The following is a 19,613-nucleotide window of genomic DNA, read 5'->3' on the forward strand; positions in this document are numbered from 1 at the left end:
CTAACACATCTGAAGGGTGTCAAGTTGCAGAAAGCTTCTATAACTGGCTGTAATTACTATCAGATTTGTCTATGAAAGGAAATCAACGTATAATATTTGTTATACCTGCATGGTTGATCACTTCTAACTATGTATTGCCCCCATTTCCCCTTTTCATAATATTGTGCTACAGTACTTAACTTTTTTGATGGATGCTTACTTCCCTCTTCATATTTTCCACTCTAGGAAGTCGGCAACCCAGAAGTGCACTATTTCTTCTTGGTGTATTGCACATTTGGTTATGGGGAGTAGGAGGTAGGAAAAGTCTCTGGGAAACAACATGCTTAAAAGGCTGGGTTAGATCCCATCCAAAATCTGTTTATATAAAAGACCAAACCCAGACATAGTATTTCAATATAATCTTGACATGATAAAAATTGAGAGTATCAAATATAGTTAAGGAATGTATCTAGCTCTTAAGTGCCTAGATTTACTCTCTCATATATACAATCTTATTAACTACAAAATGTTGAATGTGTGCACATTTATGTACAATTAAGTGAACTGACAAATGTCACTACCAGTAACCTTGAAAATTAAGATAAATGCAAAATCACTTTAATGAATTTAATTTGTAAAACACTACTACTATAATCATGTTTTGTTTTTTGTCATACTCAATAATGCTGGATGCATAATTTTATCAAGAATCCCAGGTGTTTTCAAAAACAAAATCGTAAGGATCTTCAAAATTGCAAACAGAATGATGTCCAATGTCAACTTGATTTTGTAAGTCTGTTCCTGGGCCCATAAAAATGGTACCAAACACTTAACACTTTTCACTTCTTTCACACCACATTCCACTTCTGCCTTCAGTCAAGAGAATTTTTACCCAAAATATTGCTAACATTTTTAGCTCTCAACATTTTAGGGATTAAATTTCATTAGGACATTTTGTGTAAGTTTATGTTCTGTAACAGTATTTATTCCTGAGTAATTTTTCTATAGTATTTAACATGTCACACTGGACTCTAATTCTTAATTTGCCTATGGAAATCAAGAAGCATAGTCCACTTCCACTGTAATAAAATGCAGAATTAAAAGAATTTATTCTTGCAAACTGTGACTAATCCTAGGAACAAGCACTGTTGAAACAGCTTGACTACAAATATGTATTTTATAGTCATAATTTCACTATACTCTACTGCCTGTAAATATACTGTATATACATGCATTTCTATCTTAATCATATTTATAAATTAATCACTCACTTAATCCTTGCTCAGGAAAATAATGACTCAGATACTGAATAGTATATTTACTTGGCACATTAGGTACAGCATCTAAGAAAAAGAAATTAAAGACATGAAAGATGATACAGTAACGGATTTGTTGTGGCCATAGACATGATGATAAAAAATGACATCCTATCTCTTGTACTTGTATCCCAATATTGGAGGAAAAATTTGATTCACAAAGTTTGTGTTCAGATGTCATTACACACATTTCATTCCTTTCCTCATCATCACAGAAGCCTATGGCTGTTGCTTTTATCTGTATTGATAAAACATAGATAAATGAACAAAATGAGGCACCTTGTTAACTGCCAAATGCTTATAAAATAGGGTACATGACAGAGACCAATGGATGTATCCTTTATTGTATTATAATGTTTATGTTGCTGTGTTGTTTATGTGCAGCAAAACAGTAAGTATCCTCAACGTCTCCCAGCTTACATTCTGTGAAACATAACTTCATGCATCTGAATTACACTATAGTTTATTAAGATTTACTGTATATAAGACATTTATTATTTATTAATTTTTAAGGTATCCCAAAATTTGGTAACTGCCCAGAGGTGGGCTCCATAGAAATTTAACAGATGATGATGACAACCTCCCATCGCCCGGTGCGCTCACACAGAGAAGGCCTCCTCAGGGTACCGTCGGCTAAACAATGTCGGCTGGCGACCCTCAGGGGGAGGGCCTTCTCTGTAGGAGTGCTGGCCCTGTGGAATCAACTTCCCCTTGAGTCCGGATGGCCCCGGATCTCCGGTCCTTTTGTCGCTGCCTTAAAACATTTCTCTTCCATCAGGCTGACCTGGACTGACGATAGGGATTTTTAAGTAGAATATTTTTAATATTTTATCATTTTATCACTGGGGCTTGTTAGTTTAATCTTTTTTAACATTTGTATTATTATGTTTTATTGTTGTTAGCCGCCCTGAGTCCTTTGGGAGATAGGGCGGCATATAAGTCCCATAAATAAATAAATAAATAAATAAAATGATGATGATGCACATAAAATATAAATCCTCCAGATAAATTTGTTTAAAAGTATGTGCATTTTCCTTTGCTTTCCAAGAGGTAAAAACAGATACTGGGATAATTCTTATATAACTTCACACAATTAATATTAATCAGTATACCCTAAGAAAAAAGGCTTATTTCAATAAATAAATGAACACAAGCGACAGGTTTATGTGTTTGCTTTCTATCTTTGCATTGCTCCTTCCAATTCCTCATTATTTAATATACGAGGGAGCTCTCAAAGTATATTGTATATTTGTATACAGTACTGTACTATAATATAATAATACTGTGTTGTAACATAATACTATAATATATTGCATTCATACCACAGTGTGTACACCAGGAAACTATACCAGATCTGGAATAATCCAGAATCTTAAATTACAGTTTGAAGGTATTGTAATAATAATTTCAATATTTGAATGCAATGACAATCAACATTTAACAAAATATTTTGAGTGTTAGTCATGATATAGTGAGAAGAGGAAAATAAGGATTGATGTGGCACTTTAATGTGTATTCATATTTATAATTATTCAATTAAGATAGAATAATATAAACTGGGTCACTGATTAGCCAAAGACATATGATTGATTTTGTGACTTAACAGAACTTTACATTCAAAGTTTCAATTCTAACTCTCTCTAAAATGCATACACCTTGTTAAAATATCTATGGGACTAGAAATAGCCCTAATCCTAATTTTTAAAATGTTTTCTTGTAGTATATTTTTCTGAAGAAAGAGTCTATTTTATTAAATATATACAAAGTTCAAGAAAGAGGTAGATGCGCGCGCTCACACACACACAAACACACACACACACACAAATACACACACTAAGGGTAACTAAAGAATAAACGAATTTACAGACCTCAAAATATGCTCATCTAGTGTTTTGTAGAACTGGAATGTATCCAGAAAGACTAGCATACCTATAGCACCATAGGTTTATCAGGAAAGTATATGGCAGGTTAGAAGAATCATGTATTTTTTACATAAAGTTTCCACACTTAATTTCCTATTAAAATACAGAATTGGGAATACAGAAAATGTCCAGTAGATATACTAAGTGAACAATATAAAATATAAGTGTGAAAAGAGCATTTTAAAATCTTTGTTCAGTCTGGAAGAAACAATTTAATTTGAGAATAAATTCCAGTTCTGTAATCCTTGCCTGCCAATTATGTTGGATGGGAATTTAAAGTGAGAATGGGAATGAAAGATCAGCTCTCTCCCTCCATACTATTTTTTAAAAATTGTCCAATGCATGTACTGTATAGTGTTAGAGCACATGAGGAATTTACAGATATCATGTCACCAAACACAATTTTCTCCTTCCTCTCATGATAGCATTAAATCTGCAAACAAGATAAAATCTAAAAAGATTTTAAAAATCATCTTTTAAAACTGGCATTTAACAATTGCTGGTTGAGTATTTTGAATTTTTAATGTTGTAATGTTTAATGTCATAGAATGATTAAAACATTACTTTATTACGGTATAGGTGTTATTTTTAATATTCTTGACATATTTATTCAAATTAAGTTGCAACTACCAGCGGAACCCTCTCCCTCAAACCATAATTATTTTAGGTATGCATTTTATTTTACTCATCACACTTCTACTCTAGAGTCACATAAAGGTAAAGGTAAAGGTTTCCCCGCACATGCGTGCTAGTCGTTTCCAACTCTAGGGGCCGGTGCTCATCTCCATTTCAAAGCCGAAGAGCCAGCGCTTGTCCGAGGATGTCTCCGTGGTCATGTGGCCTGCATGACTAGACATCAAAGGCGCACGGAACGCTGTTACCTTCCCACCGTAGTGGTCCCTATTTTTCTACTTGCATTTTTACGTGCTTTCAAACTGCTAGGTTGGCAGAAGCTGGGACGAGTAACAGGCGCTCACTCTGTTACGTGGCACTTGGGATTCAACCCGCCAAACTGCCGACCTTCTGATCGACAAGCTCAGCGTCCTAACCCACTGAGCCGCCACATCCCTTAGAGTCACATAGAGTCACATAAGTGACTCTAATTTAATATTTAATACATTTTAAGGGCATTGTTGGTCACTAATGAATGTATTTGCTATTTCATATCTAAAATAGACCATGGAGTTATAAGGACATTATATACAGGATTGGGAAGATTATATAAAATCTAGAACATACCCTATTTATAGTGCACCATGTAACTATCAAAATGTACAAGCTGATAAAAACATTCTTACCTTTTTTAGAGGGGAAAGCCATTTGATCTGGTTTACTTTTTAAAATGGAACTAGTTTCTTTAAACAATTCATGAACCCCTGCTAAAGTCTTTGACTATTAGAGAAAACAGAGACAAATGAATGATTACTATTCTTCCACATTTCTGAACTCCCTCATTTTTTTCTTCATATGTAAAGACTAATTAAAATATGTGATAAATGCCTTTACGGCACAGACTATAAGTAATCTGGGTATGCTAAATACCGCTACATCTTTCATCATTATGTTTGAACATAATTCCAATGAATTATGTAGGTACAAATTATAGATGTAATCTAAATTGAGAGAATGAGAGAAACTGAAGACTAATACATTTGAAGGTTACTAGGTTGAGGAAGACTGGTTGAAAGAATGGAGTGCTTGTAGATGAAATATTCTTTCTGCGCATAAAGTCAACATTTTAAAGCATAATCACATCTATTTTATTTTTAATCAGACATAATTGAGTTAATCCACAAAATTATAAAAAGGAACCACGTACCACGCTCTTTTGGAATGAAGAACATTAATCAAAGAACAGAAAAGGAGTAGGAAATATTAAGGTAAGGGAACAGAAGGCATGAGCAAAGGGGGAAAAAAGCCAAATCTAGTTTATACCAACAATATACACTACCAGTAAGTCTAGTTTGCAGCAATACCCCTAGACCTCTCTATTCTTGCAGTAAAGTCACTCTTCTTGATATATTTGTTTTGCAATTTGATTGTCATACATGGTTGCTATATGATCAAATCACATGAAGACACTTTTTGCACTCCCGTCATTTTTGTATTTGATCCATAGTAATTCACTTAGCTCCCACTAAGTTTTTTCTTGAACTCATCTCTTCTTGTTTTACCATACCTATGTGTTAAATACTGCATTTCCATTACATTCAATTTACTTTTCTTCATGGCATAACCAACCTTCATTTTGTGTAACAAAATAGGCAGAAGGATATTCTTAAACATGAAAATGTCACCTTATTTTGCAATATTGTTGACAAAATTACTTACAATACAACACACAAATGTCTATATGCTTTCCTTCCTTTCCTTGCAATAGCCTGAATACTATTGTAGTGATGTCTTTTATCAATGTTTGCACATCTTTACAGTTCTTCACTTATTTCCCCAACTTTAATAAACATTCTATAAGGTCACCTATTAGTGAAATTCTATAATGTCGCATATATTCATTATTATCGCTCTGCGATAAACACTATGTATAAATACACTAATTTGATACATTAATTTTCAGAACCATATAATCAGTTTAATATTCTCTGCAATTCATTCAGATTGTTAACCATCATCCACATGCATATACATTCATATCCATAACCAATTCCCTTTAAGTCACCATAAGCGTTCCTTATATGGTTATCCCAAGCTTTCAGCATTCCCAAGCTTACCAATGTGACCCCCTATAGTTTTTGCATTTATTCTTGCTATTTTTATCTTTGTAGAGGGGAACAATAATGGCACTATTCCGATTAAAAGAAACAATTCAACATTCACATACACTTTAAACAATTCCTATAGCAACTTCATTTATGATGATGTCAGGAATGGGAGAACCAGGAAATGGGAAATGCAGAATGAATCCACAATAGAATATAATTCTATTTTAGTAATTTAAATATATATTTAAGCATAACAATAACTTAAATGATGCATTGGATGAATATAATGTTTGCAAATGGCAACTGTACAGCAATAAGATTTAAAAGTATATACAAAAAAGAAGTCAGCATTCTCTTATTTATGTTGCAAAATTTATTCTACCAAGATGACGGCCAAACCTTTTTTGCATTTGTTGTTCTGGAAAAAGTCTCTACATTCTGCTTGTTAATTTCATACTTTTCTCTTTCCAATTTTTGTAATTCCATCAGTTTTAATTTCTGAAAAACCTGGGCCTGTGGAGAAAGATAAATGGGCAGCATTTATATTTACTTAATATACAAAACTAAACACATACCCCGATATCAGAAATAAAAACTTAAGGTAAAAAAATACGTCACATATGATAGACAAAATTCAACTGTAAATGCCTATACCACTCTTTATCAATCTGGATGTAATGTTATGTTCAGTGCCTCAAATAGATTCCCTTCTGGACACCTGGATATTCTTCTCTTACAATTTGTTTTTAAAAAATGCCTTTTTGCCATTTCACCTAGAGGCTGTAGTCAAGAGGCTGAGATTCCTCAGCCTTAGAAGGCTGGGAAATAAAATGAGTTCTGAAAATGAAAACAATCTAGTTGTTGAAATTTCTGTAACATAATCTCTTTTCCATTTCAATAAATCTGATTAAAGAGACTTCTGTGAGAATCTTGCTTTAGGGGTAATTGACTGTCAAGGCTTAAAACTGATGTCTCCAGAAATGTAGACTACTGTACAAAGTCTATAATTTGTACCTACATGCCATGCTTGTTAGAAATTACTAAGTTATAATCAAACATAGCTGGGAAGCACCCACTGGTGAAGGGTAGTTTATGATAAGCTTATTCAGTTCTAATTGTGTTGTCTTGATAAGTGTATCATTCCACTACATCGGAAGTGGCATCAAACAAGTTCAACTGGATAAAAACACTGTAATATTGATATGGAAATAGATGAACATCTACATCTTCTGTGGTAACATTCTGTAATGTATTTAGATGAAGTGAAGAATCTGTATTTTATAATTATAAAAATATTACTTGTAGCAACATTTATACATAGCACTTCCATTAACAGTAAGTAATTATTCAGAAATCATTCATTTCTGTATTAGTGACTTGTAGAAATGTCATAGAATTACTCAGGCAGTTTTGAAATTATATCAAGGTTACCTCATTATGGCCATGCTGTCATATTGGCACAATGATGGTTGGATAAATTACCAGTTATATTTCTCATTGGTCTAACTATTGAAGGACAGATGAAAACATTTCAGAAAAAAATTAATGAAAATAAGAAGTTTTCATTTGATGTTGTTTACATGGACAGATATGTTCAGTAAAATAAAATAAACAAATGCAACTGGCTAGAATGACTTATTGCAAACATAAGGTTTTCTATAAGTCAATTATTCATTATTTTTTGTAGATTCATGCTACCAGATCTCTGAGCTTTACATTATAATTTAACAATACAATAAAATATTTACATTTTTAATTATTTGTTCTTGGGTCTTGGAAACTTTGTGAGAAGGATCTTCATGTTTTTTGGATTCATTCTAAATAAGAAAACAAAAACAACAACTAATCACTACAAGGAACAATCTCTCAAGATATTATAGAATTGTTTCCAGATTTTAAGACTCTATGTTTCTTTTCTACTTCTATTTCCACAGAACAAAACATCCAGGATACAATCTTTCTGAATTACTGTATATCCCATAATAGGAAAATATTTTATTTAAATTTTTAAGTATGTTTGTTTGTTCTAATAATGTAAATTGCCCCTGATTAAGACCTCTCCTGATCTTATAATGGATAAAATTCTGTAGGCAAAATAACAAAACTATAGTCCCAACAACACCATTAATATATTTTTATGAAATGGCTCATTTACTGGGGTAGTATATGGTCTGAACTAATCTTACCGATTTTTCTAAACTACAGCACATATTGTTTATAATACAGAAAAACAAATATATATATTATGTAGGAAGAAAAATTTAAAAATGAGTAAGAAAACCATGGTTGAATTGAGAAGAACTGAAAAAAGAGGGAGGTGAGAAATTTAAAGAATAAATTTAAGAAAAAGAAAACAGATAAAGTGGAAACAACAATAGTTGGTGGAAGATATGGAAAGTTATAATGATGTTCTATGCTTTTGCTTTATTTTTCCTTATTTCAAGACTTCTTTTTTGCCTTATTTCTTCTTACTTCTTTTCTACATAACACTTCTTATCCCAAAAGGGAATAGCATAATTCGTGTGTTGTGAACATCTGTAAGAATCAACAAGCTGTAGTGAGTAGCTACTATGCAACATATTATAATCTATTATACCACTGGTTCATGTAAATGTTTAGAATATCTTCTTCCCGAGGATTCCAAATCAAAACTTCTTTCCTTCTTTACTTTCAAATATTTTTTCTTTGATTTTGTCTGCCAAGAAAGAGAGAAAATAAAATTAGTTAAATTTAATAGGATTAAAGATAAAGATAGTAGAATATTTACTTAAGTCTATTTTAATTATTCAACTAAATCATCTCTCACTATCTCTAAAATATTTAAAGGGAAGTACAAATGATATAAGAAATATGACACATCTCTGTCATCTCCCACAATTTCCAAATTGTTACAATTGTTTTGATGTGTCCAGGTAGGTTTTTCAATGTTCTTATATCCATCCATAGCTGAAGCAACTCAATGTAATGTTTTCCCTCTTTTCCCAACCCATTTTTCAGAGATGACTGATATGACCAAGAATTCGAATCTGCTCAGTTTCTAATGGCTGTTTTAGATATGCCCCCTTTTGCTTTGGTTACTGGCACTTGCCTCTGTGGCTATTTTGGTTTTGCTTCTAGAAGAAATTGGACATCTGATTACTGCAGTGTCATTTTCTTACAAATGACTGACATTATGCTTTCTAATGATTCAAATGTACTTTTAAAAAAGCATTAGCACAGGTTGATTTAAGGTAAGGAGCCAGGACTGCTAATTTCTGTATTGCTGCTTCTGTCATCCATAACCACTTTTATAGGTTTTTCATTGCTTTTGCTAACATGGTGGATCACCAAACCTTTCTGATTTTATTACTACAATTGAGAGGGATGCCATTTTGCCTACTTCATCAGCCCTCTCTGTCTGCTGCCAGTCACTTGTGGTGAGACCTGCTCTTTCGTTGCAGCACTAGTTAGGGCAGGGCTTGCTTGTTGACTACTCCCTTCTGTTTCTTCCCAAGACTGTTTATCAATATATAACTATGTACATAGATCCAGAGCTTGATATATCTTCCCTCTTCAAAGTACAAAGTGAATTTTGTGTTTTGTTTATTCACTAACAGAATGTCTACTCCTTTTGGCAACATTTATGTTTTTAGTGTCCTTGAGAAAGGATTATATTTCTGATATGTATTCAGCTTCAATAAAATCATTTTCACTGGCACTTGGAAATCTCTTTTTCTTGGCTTCTGTGGCTATTTTCCTTTTACTAAATGTGTATTCTGCTCTATATGTAAATAACATGAAATGGATGCATGAGCCTAGGATAATAACAACCGTTATTGACCCCCAGGAGATACTTCTTCCCCTCAATCTCTCAATTGCAGCGCCTTTCAAAATACAAAGTTGTTGCTGGATAGCAAAGTATGTGGAGTAAAGTCTAATGTACAGTAAATTAGCTACTTGTATCTTGCTCAGAGAGTCTGTATGACATAACTGATTTATCTTAATTTTCTGTGTGATACTTTTTAAGAAAAGATTGGACAAAAATTTGTTTGAAATGGTATAGGATTCCTGCTTGAGTAGCGGGTAGGACTAGAAGATCTCCAAGATCCCTTCCAACTCTGTTATTTGTTTATACCAGGCCCAAAAGACAATATGGAAGTTACATTTCATTAATGGATCTTTTCAGATCCTATTGTTCCTTATGACTTTCCATGTCAGGCCTTTAAAAGATCCCTTCATTTTAAAGATCTTTTTAAAAGGTAATTTATTCAGTTATGGCTACTTCCATCTTCAAAGAACGGGAATTATCATCTGTGGCTTTTGTGAAGATCAGAAAACTTCTTTTAGTCTTGACTTGGGCCACTTGCATCCTGTGGCTTATGAAACTTTGTGTCAGGTATGGCTGAACATAAAAAAATGTCAAATTAAGTCAATGCAATAGTTTATCATAGTTTATCATGCAATAGTTTATTTTATGTATTGCTTTCCCTTACATTATTTTGCAAAAAAAGCATAATAGCATAGAATCCTTAATTTTACGTCAGCAGCTAATAATCAGACAAGGCAAATCAAATCACCGATATCCTTCAGCTTCAATCTTAGCGATGCAGCAAGTACTGTATATAAATGTTTGAAATTGCTTTTAACACACACTTCGTGTCATTTACTTTACTTTGATATTTGTTTCTAAATTAAATGAGGGGAGATTATAATGTTTTGATATATCCCTTCCCAACCAATGTTCTTTATTAACACATTTTGTTTATCTGTATATTAAATGCCAAGAAAATACATTTCAAGTATAAAAGTGATGTAAATGGTTGAATGATAATTTTTATCATACCTGGGTTTCTGTTTTATCAGCAAACTCATTAGAGTCTGAACTGTCTGAACTGCAAAAGAAAGCAAGTATGTTGTTTTGATTTACAGGATTGTGAACAATAAGATATTCAACTACGTAATTATTTTACCAGATAATAGAACTGGGAAACATATCATAGCTAATGATTTCACCTTTTAATATTGGCTAGAAATACTTTTTGAGAAACAATCCATTTACCTAGAATCCCCTCTGTCTCCTATATCATTGACACAGGCAACTGGATCGTCCTGTTTTACTAGTTCCTCCAATTCTTTCAGGCATTCATTGTACTAGAAGAGATCAGAGTCAGCAGTGAAAATCAGTGCCTATTATTCTACAGTTCAGTATGAAAAAAATGTTCCTCTGTATTACCTTGCTCTTCTTTTCAGTACAAAATGCCAATAATGAATCACAGAAATTGTATCCGATGGACTCCAAATCTCTAGTATTGAAGTGGGTAGCATTTCTATTTCCTATAATACAAAAGAGAAACAATTCTGAAAAACAGAACTATTCAGCAATAATTTTATGTACTCTGGAGAACATAAGAAAACTGAATTCTGGCTACTATTTTACAAATTTATTAAATAATTTTTAATGAAAATATTCTTATACATTTTATAAATCATTGATAGATGCTTGAATTTTGAAAGGAACTTTATTATTCCATATTTCCAATCTGTACCAAATGCTGATACTGTCCTTGAAGGATTAGCTATATTTTGAAAGTGTTTTGCCTTGTTTGTTTTGCATGATGTTTACCTCATGACTCTTCTCCAAACATTCTGGCAATTAGGAATTTTGTTAAGAACTGCTACCTTCCCCATTTCACTCCTAGGGCTAAAAGTAGCACACTCTAGTAATTGAAACACAGTTGCTTATCTGTGATAATTGATACTCATAACTAGGGCTTTTTTTCTCATATAACACTCAGAACAGTGTTCCGGCACCTTTTTTTGCACACACACAGACAAAAAGCTTTTGCACAAGCTGTGCTACTCCCTCTATTGCAGGGGTGTCAAACTCAATTTCATTGAGGGCCGCATCAGCATTGCGGTTGCCCTCAGGGGGCCGGGTGGGTATGGCCAGGGTGGGTGTGGCCTACTGGATGGGCATGGCTAGAGTGCGTATGGCCTACTGGGTGGGCATGGATAGAGTGCGTATGGCCTACTGGGTGGGCGTGGCCAGCTCTACATCGTTCGCATCAAGGGTGCCTATGGGGGCCTGGGCAGGAGTGGGACAGATCTGAGGGTCTCTGGCAGAAGGAGGGTCTCTGGGCCAGGGCCAAGGCAGTGGGGGCCGTTCCCTCACTGTTTCCAGGATGGCTTCGCGGGCCACATGAAACCACGTTGCGGGCCGGATCCGGCCCCCGGGCCTTGTGTTTGACATGTCTGCTCTATTGGCTTTCGAAAGCCTATTGGCTTTTGAAAGGCAATAGGAATTGCTGCTCAGCACGCCAAAAGACCTGGTGTTGCACAGGCAAGTTGTCTGGAGGGCGCCAGGTTGGGAAGCAGTGTCCCTGGGCTGTTCGGCCCAGCGGGGGCTCCACTCACCCTCACACCGCCCAAGGAACCAACCAGAAAGGGGCAGTGCAGCAGAAACAGCGAAGCGCATCCCCATGGCACCAAGCGCTGAGTGGCCATTTCCTTCCTTCGGCTGCAGTGGAGGAAGACAGAAAGGAGGCTGAGGATTTGCAGCTCCCTCTGCTGCCCGCCAGCCACCTTTTCGCAGGCAATCCTCCAGGAGGGAGAATAGTTTCTTGTGTGTCTGTGTCTCTCGTGGCCCAAAAGGTCTCGAGATTTGAAGAAGTATTTATAGAAAAGGAATACCTAGCGCCTTATGGATTTATATGTCAACTAGCCTTAACTGAAAGATGTGCCACGTATGTGATTTAATCTCATTGGCAGCATCAACTATGCATCATCTCCTAAGCCTTGTTTTGGAACAGAAATACCTTTCACATGCTGGGAAACTCTTTTCTCTGGACGATTGTGAAATAGAAGGATGCCTATCCGAAGCTCTTGAGCAAATCAAACTAATTATTTCATCTCCTGACTACCAGACGAATGACAACAACCAAATTACTTCAACCATCAGGGAGACTGAATCAATCGAGAAGCATGGAAAAGCTCTTATTGATCTCTGGGAGTCATGTTTAAAGCACAATCTGAAACCTTTTTGTAAAGATGGAGACACACCGCATGCAAAGATTGCCTCTGATATTATGAGCTGCATTTTGCAGAATTATAATCGCCCTCCCATCATAGCTTTGGTTGTCCCAGTTGCAGTGAAGTTTCTCCAGAGAGGTAACAAAGAATTGTGCAGGAATTTATCCAGTTATCTCTCCCTTGTTACAATTAGCAAGGCAGAGCTGCTTGCTGAACATACAGAAAGTATTGTAAAAAAGCATCCTACAAGGGAATTCCACGTTACTCCGTGTATTGCCCTCTTTGTATAAAAAGCAACAAGAACCTTTAAGCAACCACCTGAGACAATTGGTAGGACTGATGCCTCATCTGGAACTATCTGAACAGCAACATCTTCTACAGCTTTTGCTAACTATTGCAAACAAAAAACAGCCTAAGGAACAAGCTCGGACCTGCCTGATCTATTTGCTTAATCAATCAACTAGCCAACATGGAACATTCTTTCCATCATATCATTTTGTTGGAAATCAAATACATCACTGACACCTTCTCCAACATCTTGGGTATCCAAAGCAGAGATATTTATTGTATGAGTAACAGTTTCACTGCTGTAGCTAAACATGTCATCCAACAACTGAAAAACAACACAAGGTCGGAATGCAGGTCCCAAAGTTTAGTAGTGCATGCTGGTCATATGAAGGATGTCCATGCAGACAGTAAAGGAGAAGGAGAGAATGGAGATGTTACAGCCAGCATCTCTTTCACTGATCTGTATTTGAGCCAAGAAACCGACAAATTGCCTTCCAGTGCAGGCTCTGAAGAGTCCCAGCTGGAACAATCCTCATTTTCACACCCAAGTATCAAATGTTCAGAACCAGAGAAACTGCCAGAACCTGTTAAAGAAAACTGTCACGAAGAGAACCCAAAACCATGAAGAATCCCATGGAGTATCAAGATAAGCTTTTTTTTCACTTAAAAAAAAATCTCTCTAAAGCGAAAGCATATGTTATGGAGATGGGAAAGAAAATTCCATTCCCAGACGAGTGTCTTGTAGAAGATACAGTTAAAAGTTGTGTAGCAAAGTTCTCCTTCAGCTGTCCCCTGAAAGGTCACTACTGGATTTATACAGTAAATCCAGTTTTGCTCTCATCAGTCACCAGCCTCAACTTTGGATCCATAGTAATAGGTATTCCCCAAACAAACCAATTTTAAATGTTTGAAAGAACATTAATGTTTTGGACAAAGCTTTGGAATTTACTATGAACATTTGCCTTAAATACAATAAATTTAATTTATGTTAAGAATTGAATACATATATATATATATTTAATTATATATATCTTTCACTCCTGTTGTGCCCAAAGTATGTTCCTCTCAGGAAAAGGACTCAGGCAGTCACAAAAAGGGTCAGAACCTGGCCAGTGGGTGCTCTCAGTCAGTTGCAGGACTGCTTTGAAACCACTGACTGGAGTATATTTGAAGAACAAGATCTAAATTCGTATACAGATGCCGTACTCTCTTATATTAAAACATGCACTGATAGTGTAACAACGGATAAGTGCATTAGAGTTTACGGGAACTGTAAACCCTGGATGACTGCAGAGATACGAACACTCCTGAGAGCCCGGGATTCTGCCTTTAAGGCGGGGGACAGGGACAGATACAGAGAGGCCAGGGCAAATCTCAGAAGGGGCATTAGGATGGCAAAACAACAATACAAACAAAAGGTGGAGAACCATTTAGCCCCTACCTGTACTCTTTATACACTTATGATTGTGTGTGTGTGGTGTAGTTGGTTCACATAGTGTGGTGGGATGGAGGGTTTGTTGTCACTGTGTGTTGGGGGGAGAGAGCATGGGGGGAGGCTCAGCTAATCTCAATGTACACATGTTGTACTTTGACAATAAAGGTTTATTATTATATAAATAAATATATAAATAAAATTATATAAATAAAAGATTAACAAGATAAGAGTTCCGGCACCTTTTCTTTTCTTTTTTAGAAAAAAAGCACTGCTCATAACCATTTTTTTTCTTTAGTTAAATGAAATTCTAAAACCCTTTTGTAAACATTTCATTGCAACCTAGCCAGTCTTGTGAAGGGTTTGTTCTGCTTAGTACTTGGCAAGCTAGGCTTGCAATTTAAGAAAAAAAAATATTTGAAAGACGCAACACTACTTTCATGGTTTGCCAAAGTGAACGTGTCCATCTGGTCACTGGGCATCGATTATCTTATCTTTATTTAGCAATTATCTCTACAAAACAGGAGCTGTTACTGAATGCATTAATTATTAATTCTGGAGTAGTATTACTTGTCTTACCCAGTTTAGAGCCACAGAAGGTTACTTCCAAGGTATAGCTGTTGTTAATGCCCATCTTCCACATAGCTACTCGACCTGTTCCTTCTTTGCCTTTCTGTATTTTAAAACTGCAATCTTGGAATGAGAACTTAATAGGATAAGAAATGAAATAAAGTTTAGAAATTCCTGCTAAACAAACATATTATTCATTACAGAGCAGATATGGGTGAAAATAGTGTACAGTTGTAGAGTTATCCCACTGCGTTTGCAAAAATCTGATCAAACTTCTAGATCTTTAAAACTGTCGTTAGTATAGAGACACACAACCTAAATTTCTGCTCAAAGGCTTGGGCACATTGTTCATATATTGAACATATTTGCTCAGAAATGGATACAATAAAGAAAAGTTATTGAATACCCGGAATATACAATGATGGTGTTTAATTTATTAAATTTTAAATACATTTATCTCCTTATCCTACTACCATGCAGTACAGTACACCCAAATTGTCCCAAAGCTGAAAAAACGTATGCATTTATATCTTAATACAATTAAGAGTTAATACAATATAACTGAAATTTAACTTTTAAATTATTTATTAGAGGGACAAACTGGTTATGAGTTTTAGATTATTACAGTACAATATTAAACTAACATGCAAATGGATTCCAGTTTTGATTAATTATCTGAGATATGATATTAAAAGTTGGCTTACTTTATCTGGACAATTTTTGCTCATAACGAAAGGAAAAATGCGCTGGAGTAAGCATGCCCTTTCATCTTGTTCTTTTTTTTCACAGCCATACATGAAGACATTTTCTTTCCTGCTATGTCCATGAAGGTCACAGTATAGAAGAACATTTCGCTCTTCCATTATTCTGTTAGAAGAGACAAAATCACATTATGAGAGCTTTGGTTCTTGAAACCTGGGGTTTTGGCTTATGTTAGGAATTGTAAGTATCATTTAAAAATAATTTAGATTTTCAGTTTCCCATTATATGAAGACATGACAGCCATTAATAGTGTTCCAGTTTCAATAGAAGCTTTTTCACTGAATACACTGGAGATTCAGCTTCATCTCCTTGTCATATCTCCCTTCATTTTGGGAAATATTAACTATACAATATTAAAATGCTCTCTCCATGGCAGCTTAAAATTTTTAAATTAAATCATATGTATGAGCTTCATGATTATATATAGTGTATGAGTTTTATTGTTATATGGCACCTATTGTTTTCTTCTTCTCCAGAAATTAGTCTTTTTATTCCCCCTTGTCAATTATAAGAAATAATAGTGTTACAATAAAAATTAAAGTACTGTATAGAAAAATCCAGTAACCTCTGAACAAAAAATAAATAAAGTGGTACAAGTTGGATAATAAATCATGCATTCATTAACAATGAACTAATATTGAACATAGAATAAATGTATTAAGCAGATAGAAATGATTGTGTTACCTTTTTACCTTTTGATCATGCTGCGGGTATACCAAATAGAAGGAAAAGAGTCTTTAAGCTCTGATCTATAATTGCGATTCAAGTCCTTGCCGGCTAAAGAGCAGCGATAATTGCCCACAATCACACCATCTGGATTCAACATCGGTACCACTTTAAAAATAAAAGTGTCTCGGAGCAATTGGGCATTATCTGAATCCCCTAGAAGGTAATCCAGAAAGCCTTTCATCATCCATGAACTGTTTGTTTCACCAGGATGCACCCTTGCTGTCAAAATGACTGCTGACTTGCATTTTTCCCTATTAAAATCTTGCAAGGGATTAGTAATAGTTAAAACATAGACTATATTCCTAGCCAGAGAATGACATAATATACGTATTTTGCAGAATTTGGATCGTCTTGGGTCTCTGGCAATGGCTGACAAGTAGTCTTGCAGGTTGCTGTAAGTGTATGGATAGCAGTGGGCAAAATAGCAAGTATCCCTGTCATGTGGAAACTGGAAAGTCCATGTCAAGGAAAAATATTGGTGCCCATCATGGCTGAAATTGTTTTTATAATACTTGATTTGATCTCCTGTCCTTTGCCACCCCACTTTGTGGATCTTTGCTTCTGCTTCTGAATATAATAATGGACGCATGCCACGATTATACAAGCTTGTTGGCTTGGTGAAGTTGACAATGGTGAATCGGTACGGCATTCCTGCTTGGGTGTTGGTAACCTGGAAGTAGTACCATTGGGTGTGCTTATTTGTGTAGAGATCAGTACGCAGTGTCAACTGGTATTCAAAATCATTACTAGCAAGGGAAAAAGGAGAAAAATATTTCAATATAAATTATGCATAGATGTCAAACTATTGTTGAGTAAATTATTCATATTTCCTTCATGTCTATTAATAAATATTTTCTTAAAGCCAAATTTATTTGCTATTTTATTTACAGGTCCCATTGTCAATTATTTGTATCAACTTTGAATGGAATTTTTTTATGGACATATTCTAACATTTAATAATAAACGTATATTGAGTTACAAACAAATTGAGTGGTATTAAGGGTGATGAGGCAGAGAGATCCAAACCTCATTCTGGCACAAAATTCATTTAGTAATCAGTGCAATGTAATACCCTAATCTACTTTAGAGTTATCAGGCTAAACAGGAAAAGAAAAATCAAGTTTGCTGTCTTGAACTTACTAGAAGTAAAACAGACTATAGATATAAAACCATACATAAGTGTGCACTAAATTTCCCAGGAATGGTATTTTAATTTTGAGTACATAACAGATCTCTAGAAATTATTTTAATATAAGGATTTGAATACATGTGGAAATCTGGGGCAGATATTATTTTAACAGTGTACGTGAAAAATAACAGCTTTTAATTTGGTATGCTCCAAATGTGGTGGCTTACAGATCTACATGGTTCCATACAGAGAGCCAGTTTGATCTAATGACTAAGGTGCCAGGCTAGAAAAAAAAGTGACTGAGTGAAAGTCCTGCCTTAGCCATGAAAGCCAGCAGGGTGACCTTGGGCCAGTCACTATCTCTCAGACCAACCCACCTCACTAGGTTGTTGTGGGGAAAATGGGAGGAGGAAAATGCATTGGATATATTTACTGCTTTGGGTTGTTTGTAAAGATAATAAATATGGGATACAAATATATAAGTAAAAATCTAGAATTCCCAGCCCGGGCATATAGGATAAGCATCAATTTAGAGAAAGGAAAAATAAAGAAATAAACCCCATATTTAAAACATCCAGGTGAATATTTGAAATTCATGAGTAGTGATCAGACCTCATTAGCCTTGTCTTGATCTATAGTTCAGTTTCCAAGATCCCCTCCACACGCAATCTGAGATCAAGGCCTCACAACATTGTGGAGCTTGTAAAGTTGAGCCAATTATCTCCATAAATGAATATGTTTGGCTCTCAAACTTCATTAATATATTTAGCTCTCATGCTATGATGTCAGTCTCAAAATGCTCATCTGGAATGGTGGGTAGGGTAGCTTCCCAATGACAGGAATTCCCACCTCATTCTACCACCCACCTCTGGGATTCTCTCCTTCTTCCAGAAGCCCAGGGCCTAAGGTACCTTGACTCCTCCTGTCCTTTATTACTGAATGGAGAAATAACTGTCACTCCCACAGTAACGGTTCTTTTTTTTCTAGTGTAAAACCAGTTGTAGTGAGATGAACAGCAAGGGATAGCTTGTGTTGCTTACAGCTTTTAACAAGGCCAGCTTGCTGGCTGGAGGGAGCATCAGTAGATGTGAGTGAACAATGAGATAAATGTATTACAGGGAATTAAAAAAGATGAGAGGCTGACATCTGTGTGGAAGAAATTATGTATTCGTATATAAGTTTCTCTCCATACCCAGACAAGCTACAATGGGAGGTTTTATTACTTTATTGTGCAAAGATAATGGCTCACAAATATGAACACTCAGATCCCAGTAGTGGTGCAAACTATACACAAATACTTTGTGTTATTCTTAGGATCCAATTTTAGATGCATTACCAGTTCAGAATTGGTTATAAATTCAAATGATATTCCTTCCTTCCTCTAAGATGCTAAGTATGTCAAATATAAGTATGTATGTTCCTGCTCCTGCTGTAGATTGGAATATTTCTTCAAGAAAACATGGAGGATGCCTAATTTAGTTTCTTTCTTTTTTTAGCCTCATACAAAGATTTTGGTAAGTAGGAGCAGCATTTCTGCCAGTCACAGTTAATTGTACGAGAAAAAAACATTATTTTCCTGAAAACTAGTTATTTGTCTTTGTCTTATAAAGCATATAAATAGACTGACTTATAGCTGCTACCAAAGGAACTGACATTTTAATAGCTCAATAGGTATACTGCTGCAGAAGAAAAATAATTTTTAAACTAAGGTGCTCATGATAAAGCTTAAAGTAATCAAATACAATTTATAAAATGGTT

The 19,613-nt window shown here is 35.1% G+C and overlaps 2 protein-coding genes across 2 annotated transcripts in view; one reads left to right on the forward strand and one right to left on the reverse strand.

The window, feature by feature from the left end:
- AGBL3 (AGBL carboxypeptidase 3) overlaps positions 1-19,613 on the reverse strand; it is a gene marked incomplete at both ends in the record, with an annotated part of 46,802 nt that overhangs the window by 14,901 nt on the left and 12,288 nt on the right. Inside the window, 12 exons of the mRNA XM_083366741.1 lie at positions 181-354; positions 1,251-1,322; positions 4,516-4,609; positions 6,337-6,450; positions 7,686-7,754; positions 8,534-8,632; positions 10,760-10,808; positions 10,976-11,067; positions 11,150-11,250; positions 15,245-15,371; positions 15,940-16,102; positions 16,690-17,472. Coding sequence (XP_083222867.1) covers positions 181-354; positions 1,251-1,322; positions 4,516-4,609; positions 6,337-6,450; positions 7,686-7,754; positions 8,534-8,632; positions 10,760-10,808; positions 10,976-11,067; positions 11,150-11,250; positions 15,245-15,371; positions 15,940-16,102; positions 16,690-17,472 — 1,937 coding nt within the window. The remainder of the gene's footprint in view (positions 1-180; positions 355-1,250; positions 1,323-4,515; positions 4,610-6,336; positions 6,451-7,685; positions 7,755-8,533; positions 8,633-10,759; positions 10,809-10,975; positions 11,068-11,149; positions 11,251-15,244; positions 15,372-15,939; positions 16,103-16,689; positions 17,473-19,613) is intronic.
- LOC310642670 (ventricular zone-expressed PH domain-containing protein homolog 1-like) lies at positions 12,693-13,467 on the forward strand (the record flags this gene model as incomplete). Its single annotated transcript, XM_083366556.1, is given in 2 exon segments — positions 12,693-13,178; positions 13,180-13,467. Coding segments are annotated over 2 exon segments (774 nt in total).

Source organism: Vipera ursinii, assembly GCF_947247035.1.
Source record: "Vipera ursinii genome assembly, chromosome: 6".
Classification (NCBI taxonomy): domain Eukaryota; kingdom Metazoa; phylum Chordata; class Lepidosauria; order Squamata; family Viperidae; genus Vipera; species Vipera ursinii.